Source organism: Rutidosis leptorrhynchoides, chromosome 11 (assembly GCF_046630445.1).
Source record: "Rutidosis leptorrhynchoides isolate AG116_Rl617_1_P2 chromosome 11, CSIRO_AGI_Rlap_v1, whole genome shotgun sequence".
NCBI classification, from domain to species: domain Eukaryota; kingdom Viridiplantae; phylum Streptophyta; class Magnoliopsida; order Asterales; family Asteraceae; genus Rutidosis; species Rutidosis leptorrhynchoides.
Window position 1 is genome coordinate 234,011,146 of NC_092343.1, and position 7,978 is coordinate 234,019,123.

General features: G+C 47.8%; 1 protein-coding gene across 1 annotated transcript; it reads right to left on the reverse strand.

Moving 5' to 3' along the window:
* Positions 1-2,664: 2,664 nt before the first annotated feature.
* On the reverse strand, positions 2,665-6,582 carry LOC139875453 (uncharacterized). Its single transcript, XM_071862787.1, has 4 exons — positions 3,450-6,582; positions 3,045-3,283; positions 2,924-2,978; positions 2,665-2,846 (listed from the first exon to the last, which is right to left on the reverse strand). The coding sequence occupies exons 1-4, from the start codon at positions 6,580-6,582 to the stop codon at positions 2,665-2,667; spliced, it is 3,609 nt and encodes a 1,202-aa protein (XP_071718888.1).
* Positions 6,583-7,978: the final 1,396 nt, after the last annotated feature.

The window sequence follows — 7,978 nt, forward strand, 5'->3', positions numbered from 1 at the left end:
AGGAACAAACGGCGCTAAAAGATCTCGAGGCGGCGCAAAAGGATTTGGAGGAAGAAAAAGCTTCCAAGGATCTCCTCGCCGCCGAGGTTCAAAATCTTAAAGCTGCCAACTTAAAGGCAGCGGATGACTTCCAGGAGTTGTGCTCCCTCATCCCATCCATGTTTGCCAAGGCCCTTAAGACGCCGGAGGTTAATGGTCCGTTCCAGAGGCTGCTTGACGCTACCAAAAAAGTGGAACGCTTCGAAGCGTATACACTACTGATGAATCACGTTGAGATAGCCGATCCCATTCCGGAACCAATCGAGAATATGGCGGATCCTGACGCCTATGACCTTCACGACGCGGCGGTCAGTGCTTGTGCTGCAATAAAGGTTCCATTTATTGAGCAGCTTGGGTCGACGCCGGATCTGAATTTGCAGAAGGTGAAGTTAATCATCCCGTAGTGTGTAGGGATATGTTAATGTAATTTTGTTTTTCGTTGATGTAATGTTTATGAATGGAATCAATGAAACATTAATTTATGAATCTTGTTTTACATTTTAAGTGTTGCAACCATTCTGTAGTAAAACGTTGTATGTACGTTCCGTCGTCACGGCAACGTACCGTATGTCAAGATTACACTTGACTATTGTCGACATTGCATTCATCTACTTAATGCTGGGATTTATGCGACGGATACGAAATCCGGAGGCATCCCGTTCCGAGGGCTAGACGTACCTCCAGTACGCCAAGCGTCGCCAACGCCGTCCAAAGATTAGATGATGTCTTTGTTCATGGCGTAAGTAACTGGTAAATGGACTTACATTATTACATTCTTTCGAAACACCGAAGTGCCGCCATAACAGTTACACAACACATTAGCAATAAAAACTAGAATGCATTGAATCGAAACAACTGCGAACGAAAGTCTGATGCGCTACGCGCTTACATTTGTGGTGATCAATCACAAAACTGAAATGAAAAACTGAATTAAAAATTTCACTAACAAAACGTTTCGAAATAACTTAAACATAAAATTTCTTTAAGTTAGTAGCGTGCCAAGTATGCGGCACGAACTTGCCATCATGTGTCTTGAGATTATACGCTCCGTTGCCAATGACGTCAGCAATCACATATGGGCCCTCCCAATTGGGTCCCAACTTGCCAGTATCCTCGACCCGGCTAGCGTTGTTGTTACGCCACACAAAATCACCGGGGCGGAAAGTACGTTCCTTCACGCGTTGATTGTAGTACTTGGCAATTTTTTGCTTGTTTGACGCTTCTCTGATGGCGGCGGCGTCGCGCCTTTCCTCCAACAAGTCCAGATTTTCCTTTAGGCTAATAACGTTGGACTCATCATTAAATTGCATTATACGCTGAGTTGGGACGGCAATTTCGGCGGGTATCACCGCCTCGGTGCCGTAGACAAGGCTAAATGGCGTCTCTCTGTTGCTTCCTTTTGGCGTAGTTCGGAACGCCCATAAGACCTGTGGAAGTTCGTCTGCCCAACCCTTACTGTCCGTGTCTAACCTTGCCTTTATCCCGGCAACAATGTCTCTGTTGGTGACTTCAACCTGCCCGTTTGCTTGAGGGTGCGCAACGGAGCTGAAAATCTGCTTAATGTTTAATCCGTCGCACCATGAGCGAAATGGATCGTGAGCAAATTGCTTCCCGTTATCACTTACGATTTCATGAGGTATTCCGAAACGGCATACGATATCGTCCCAGACAAAGTTCACAATCTGCTTGCCCGTTATGCTTTTCAAGGGCTTTGCTTCGACCCACTTGGTAAAAAAGTCAATTGCCACGACTAGGTGTTTACCGTCTGGAAAGGGGCCTACCAAATCAATTGCCCATTTGTAAAAGGGCCAAGCCGACGTCACGGGAATCAGCTCATGCGCTGGCATGTGTATTTGCGGCGCGTGACGTTGGCATGAAGCACAAGCTTTGATGATTTCTTTTGTGTCACGGTACATTGATGGCCAAAAATACCCCAGCCGCATTATCTTTCCCACAACGGTCCTGAATCCTGCATGCATGCCACAAGTCCCTTCATGCACCTCCCTTACAATTGTTTCTGCTTCACCTGGGCCGACGCACCGTAACAGTGGCGCCGTGAAGGACTTCTTGAACAAAACTCCGTCCCGCAGCAAATACATCGGTGCTTTCATACGGATCTTTCGTGCCGTTGACCCGTCGACTGGTAACGTCCCAGTCTTTAAGTACGTGACGATGGGACTCATCCATGTTTCGACCTCTTCGACGGGGGCCGCCTCCTGTAATCGTGTTGCAAGAATTAGTACATAGGAGTGCGTTGTGTTTTTAACATATTATGCGTATAGCGTATTTTATATCGAAGCGAGTCGATACCTGTACAACGTCAGTGGATTTTTGATTAAGGACGTCCGCCCAAACGTCCTTGGCGAAGTGACTGAACACACTTGACGCAAGCGTGCTGAGTGCGTCAGCCTTTTTGTTTAAGGATCGCGGCACTTGCGTTATCGAAAAGTGCTCAAATTTGTTGGCCATTTGCTCGGCCAAAGCCAAATAGTTTTGCATGGCCGGATCCCTGGCCTCAAACGTCACGTTCATTTGGTTAGCCACTAGCTGAGAATCAACCGAAACTTTTAGATTTTTGATTCCCAATTTTTCAGCCATTCGTAAACCAGATAACAATGCTTCGTATTACGCTTCGTTGTTTGAGGCGGGGAACTCAAAACGCAACGCGTAGGTATGTTCCTCACCGTCGGGGCCAATAAGGATTAGCCCTGCACCTGCACCGTCAGAGCTTGACGCCCCGTCAGTGAACAGCTCCCACGTGACGGTATCCGGTACTTCCTTGGCCGCCGACTCGGGTGGCGCGGCGCCTATGAATTCGACCATGAAGTCAGCCATGATCTGGCCCTTAACAGCGGTACGGGGCCGTAATGAATTTCATGTTCACCTAGTTCGATTGACCACTTAGCCAATCGTCCCGAAACCTCCGGTTTGCTCAGCACCTGCACAAAAAACTTGTTAGAATAAATTTCCGCCGATATGCTCCGGTTCCTTTTGCCGTACCGTACCTGTTTAATAGGTGAATCCGTTAGCACCAGCATGGGGTGCGCTTGAAAGTACCTCCTCAACAGCCTCGCGGTGTGTACTAAAACGAAAATAAGCTTCTCGATTGGTTTGTAGTTGACTTCGCCATGTTGTAGCACTTTGCTTACAAAATAGACTGGCATCTGCGTGCCGCCTCGTTCCGCGACGAGCACTGAGCTAACAGCCTCAGTTCCCGCCGCCAAGTAAATGGTCAAAGTTTCGCCTGAAAACTTCACACGTTAGATTTACTAATTTTAACAAAATTGTAAGAAATAATGGCGGAACGGTTAGTTTACCCGGTACCGGCGCCGTCAACGTCGGTAACGTACTAATCAAATTCTTCATTTCCTGGAAAGCGCGATCCGCTTCAGGTGTCTAATCAAAATTACGTCCCACGTTTTCCTTTAGCACTTTGAAAAATGGAAGCGACCGTTCCGCTGCTTTTGACAGAAACCGTGACAATGCTGCCAGCTTTCCGTTCAGGCTTTGGACTTCTTTCCTCGTTCGCGGCGCTACCATTTCTTCAACAGCTTGTATTTTCTTCGGGTTTGCCCGTATGCCGCGTGTCGTCACGACGTGTCCCAAAAACTTTCCCTCTTCGAATCCGAAGCTACACTTTTCCGGGTTCAGCTTCATGTTAATCTTCCTTAGTGAGTTGAACGTTTCCTGAATATCCTGCAAGAGGTCCGGCTCGGTGTGGCTCTTGATTACAATGTCGTCAACATATGCTTCTACATTCCGGCCGATCTGTTCTTTGAACGCAGCGTCGATGACACGCTGGTACGTGGCACCAGCGTTTTTCAAACCGAAAGGCATCTTTTTGTAGCAGAAAATGCCTTGATCTGTGTGGAACGCGGTTTTGTCTTCGTCGCGTTCCGCCATCTGAATCTGGTGATATCCCTTGTAAGCGTCGAGGAAACATTTGAAGCGAAAACCTGCAAGCGACTCTACCTTCCAGTCTATCTCGGGCAGCGGATAGTTGTCTTTGGGACAAGCCTTGTTAATGTCTTTAAAATCTACGCACATTCGCCACGAGCCGTTCGCTTTCTTTACTAAGACCGGGTCGGCAACCCACGTTTGGTACTTAACCTCTCTTAGTATGTCCGCCTGCACTAGCTTTTCCACCTCGTTTTTCAAGAATGCGCTACGCTCCGGAGCCATGCCCCGTTTCTTCTGCCTTATGGGGGTTATACTGGGATTAGCATTCAAGCGATGCTCTGCTATGGTGCGAGGTACGCCCGTCATGTCAGACTCCTGCCAGGCGAATACGTCAGCGTTGTTGGCCAAAAGTTCACACAGTGCGCTCTTTGTTGTGTCGGACAACGTACGCCCGATTTGAATCGTCTTCTCGGGAAAGGAGTGGTTGATGATGACGCTTCCCCCTTGCTCTACCGGTGCGATTTTCTGTAGCGGTTGCTCGACCTGGCCTACAATTGGTACTCGATCGGAGAAAACAGTCGCAATGCCCAACGGGGTTGGGAATTTCACCATCCCGTGCACCGTGGAAGCTATCGCGCCGAATTCACATAACGCTTCCCGTCCCAAAATAATGTTATACTTTGATTGGCTTCTAACGACCACAAAGTTCAGGGCGACCGTTCGCCGCTTCTCATTTTCTTCCAACGTAACGTCAATGCTTACTCGGCCCAGCGGCCAGGTAGTTTCGCCCGTGAATCCCGCGACGGGATGGAGAGGTGGTTTCAACTTATCCTGCACGTCCTGAGGAAATTGTAAGAAGCAATGTTCGTAAAGAACGTCAACAGCGCTTCCCGTATCAACATAAATCCTGGATACCCTGCACCGTCCTACCGTCGCGGTTATCGTCACGGGTAAGTCTGTAGGACAGACTTTCCAAAAAGCCGGGAACGTGATAGGGGCACATTCCCATTCCTCCAACACTTCTGCCTTTCGAACGTGACCCGCGTGCCACATTTGTATCATATGAATGTGTTTCTCGGGAGCTTTTTCTTTCCCCCTTTGCCAAGAGAACTTCTTTGCCCCGGGTATTTTGGAACGCGACGGCTTTAGATGGTCGAATTCCCCGAGCTTTAACCGTTCAATAATTACCTTCTTGAGTTCCCTACAGTCGTCCACGTCATGCCCCTTGTCCTCGTGAAAGATGCACCATTTACTTTCATCAACGGCGAAGCGGGGCTGCATTGGTTTTGGTGGCGGAAAATCTTTGCTCAGTTCTTCCGTTGTCAAGATCTCCTTGGGTGTTTTCGACAATGATTTTATCAAAGTTTCCTCCTCCGCTGACAGCCTCTTAGGGACATACCGATCGTACGGTCGGTAGCTGCTACGGTGGTCAGTCTTATTACTGGAACGTCCGTAACCCCTGTTACTGCTGCCACTTCCTTTGTACCTGTTTCCTGCGTTACCCTTGCTATTCCCCTTATCGTCCTTGTCGTTCCGGTCCGTCGTGCCACGATCATTGACGACCGTATCCGCAAACTCCTCGGAACGCACATAGTCCTTTACCATTTTGACCGCTTCAACAAACGTCTTGGGCAGTTTGCGCCGCATCGACTTCACCAACGGCAAATAGCGGATTTGACAAATACCCATGATGAACGCCGAGATTTGCTGCGTCTCGGGTAGGTCCGGTATCTTTTGGCATTCTGCCGTGAAGCGTGAAACAAAACCCATTAGGGACTCACGTGGCCGCATCTTGATGTTGTGCGCGTCCAGGTGAGTCAATTCGGTGCGTTTAAAATTTTGGAACCGTTGCACAAACTTCGTTCTCAAGTCCGTGTAACTGGATATGCTCAAGGCGGGTAGCTTAGCAAACCATTCCCTCGCAGCGGCTTGGAGCTGCCCCGGGAACATATGGCACGCCGTCGGGTTGTCCCAATGCTGCGTCTTGACTGCGTGCTCGAATTGTTGCAGAAAGTCCTCCGGATCCGTTGTGCCGTCATAGATCCCTAGCGTGAGGGGGGTAGTGAGGACGGCGGGCAACGGATGGGTAGCTATATCTCTAGTGAACTTCTCGGACGTCGCCGAAACCTCAAACGTCCGCTTGACGTTGTCTCCCATCATGGCGTACCAATTATTCAACATATTGTCCGCTACGCCGGGTTGCTCAACCTGTGCGCTCATGGATTCCGGTGCGGCTAATATCAAACTCTCGATCAAGTCTTTCCGCGCCTCTTCTCTGGTTTTGCCGGAGCCCTTGCTGGCGTCCGTCGTCTGTCGAATAACGGTTCGCGGTTTAGCTTTTGACATTCCTGTTGGTCTCTCACCGCCCTTGGACATGAGCGACGGTAAGACAAATCCTCCTTTTGCTAGAAAACGTATCGCTTCCTCGCCATCGATGGGCTTGAGCTGGCTAAGGTTTTCCTCCGGGGTTTTCGTTCCCTCGGCGTCGCGTTTATCAGCCTCGTCGCCGTCATCGAATTGCAGCCTGGTGCGCCTAATTGAGTCGTCCGGTGTCTCGTAACCGCTGTCGTCAACAGGCTTGAGAGGATCGTATGGTTCCTTGCCGGTGTTGACGGTTTGTGATGGGTTGGAATCGCCTGTCATCTTGCGTGAATGTAGATCAAACGCTCCCACGGATGGCGCCAAATGATCAAGCCAAAAACGACTTGAGTGCAAAAAGATTGTAGACTAACCTTCGGAAGGGGTTCCTCCGGTTACGTGATGAGTATGAATGATATGGTGGTGATTGACTTTTGCCGAGCCTCCAAGGTAAGCTAATTAGAGTGATCAGCAAAGTGGTAAGTGAATGTTGATTGTGTGTTTAAAGTGTGATAATGAGTGGTATTTATAGGCATAAGATGGCGGTTATACTAGGTAACCACCATTACTCCACTAACCCACGATTACCACTCCTGGAATCCTCTAATCATGCCCACTAACTGCTCCACGTTCTCCTGATTTGTCGGACAGGCACACAACTGTGTGGACCAAGTCATCATTTCTCCGGTACGCTACGGGTGGCGTAGCGTAGGAACATTCATGACTAATTTATCGTTGACTTGGTTGCAATTCTACCAGGAGCTGAAGGTAAACGTCCAGCTGGTTTGTACGCCATGCGTCTCACGTGACGCCCATGGCGGGACGTACGTCATTAAACATCATCGTCCTCTTCTACTTGTGACGTTATTAATGGCATTTTAGGTGTTATTGGAAGGGTGAATTTGGGGGTTTTTGACTTTTCAGAAGGAGAAGCAGTTGTTGTCACAATATTGTTATCTATCTTCCGACTGCTGGGATTGTTGGTTCAATGAGTCTTGATTTTGCCTTCGGGTTTGGAGACTGTGCTAATGATTTTTTGGTTAGCAGTGTCCTGATCATTGACCTTAATAGTTGGTATTTCGATAGTCGAAAAACCGGTAAAGGATGGAAGTTTTTTCCTTGATCGGAGACATGGGTCTTGATTCAATTGAACAATTTGTATAGGTATAGTTGGTTGGTCTACCCGAAGGTACTTTTTAAATGAGTAAGACCCAGTTTCAGATTCTTGTTTCTCAATGGAGGCCTCAACATGTTGCCCATTCGATTCATTAGAATTCGACGTTGTTGTTACTTGGTCACCTGTAATCTCTACTATAACTTCACCACCATCCAACTCTTTTTCCATGAATTATTATTTCTTTTCTTTTCTCACTCAATTGTTAGCCTGACGAAGAGTGATAATCCATAAGCAAATGTTTTTTTTCTGTAAAGTCCATTAGCAATTGTTACGTTTCGCCAATTTATGTTCTTTTAAGTTACATATTGCATAGCTGAAGCGAACATGAGAAACTGGTAGAGAAACACAAGTAGGTCAGTCATCATAAAAGCGGTAAAGACTTACCAAAGGTGAAAAAAGCAGTAAAACATGCTGAGCCAAGCATATAAATTTGGAACTAAAAGCTTTAGAAGCCGCTCAATTGCATATAAAGTGTCTCCTTTTTAATGAATGCCGTGAGTTCTT

Bases quoted from the DNA above. Each gene is read 5' to 3' on its own strand.
- LOC139875453 (XM_071862787.1), bottom strand. From the start codon at position 6,582: ATGACAGGCGATTCCAACCCATCACAAACCGTCAACACCGGCAAGGAA. The intron at 3,284-3,449 runs GTAATTTTGATT...TGAAGTTTTCAG, and splicing joins GCTAAAGGAAAACGTGGGAC to GCGAAACTTTGACCATTTAC. The intron at 2,847-2,923 runs GTGAACATGAAA...TCGAATTCATAG, and splicing joins TAAGTGGTCAATCGAACTAG to GCGCCGCGCCACCCGAGTCG.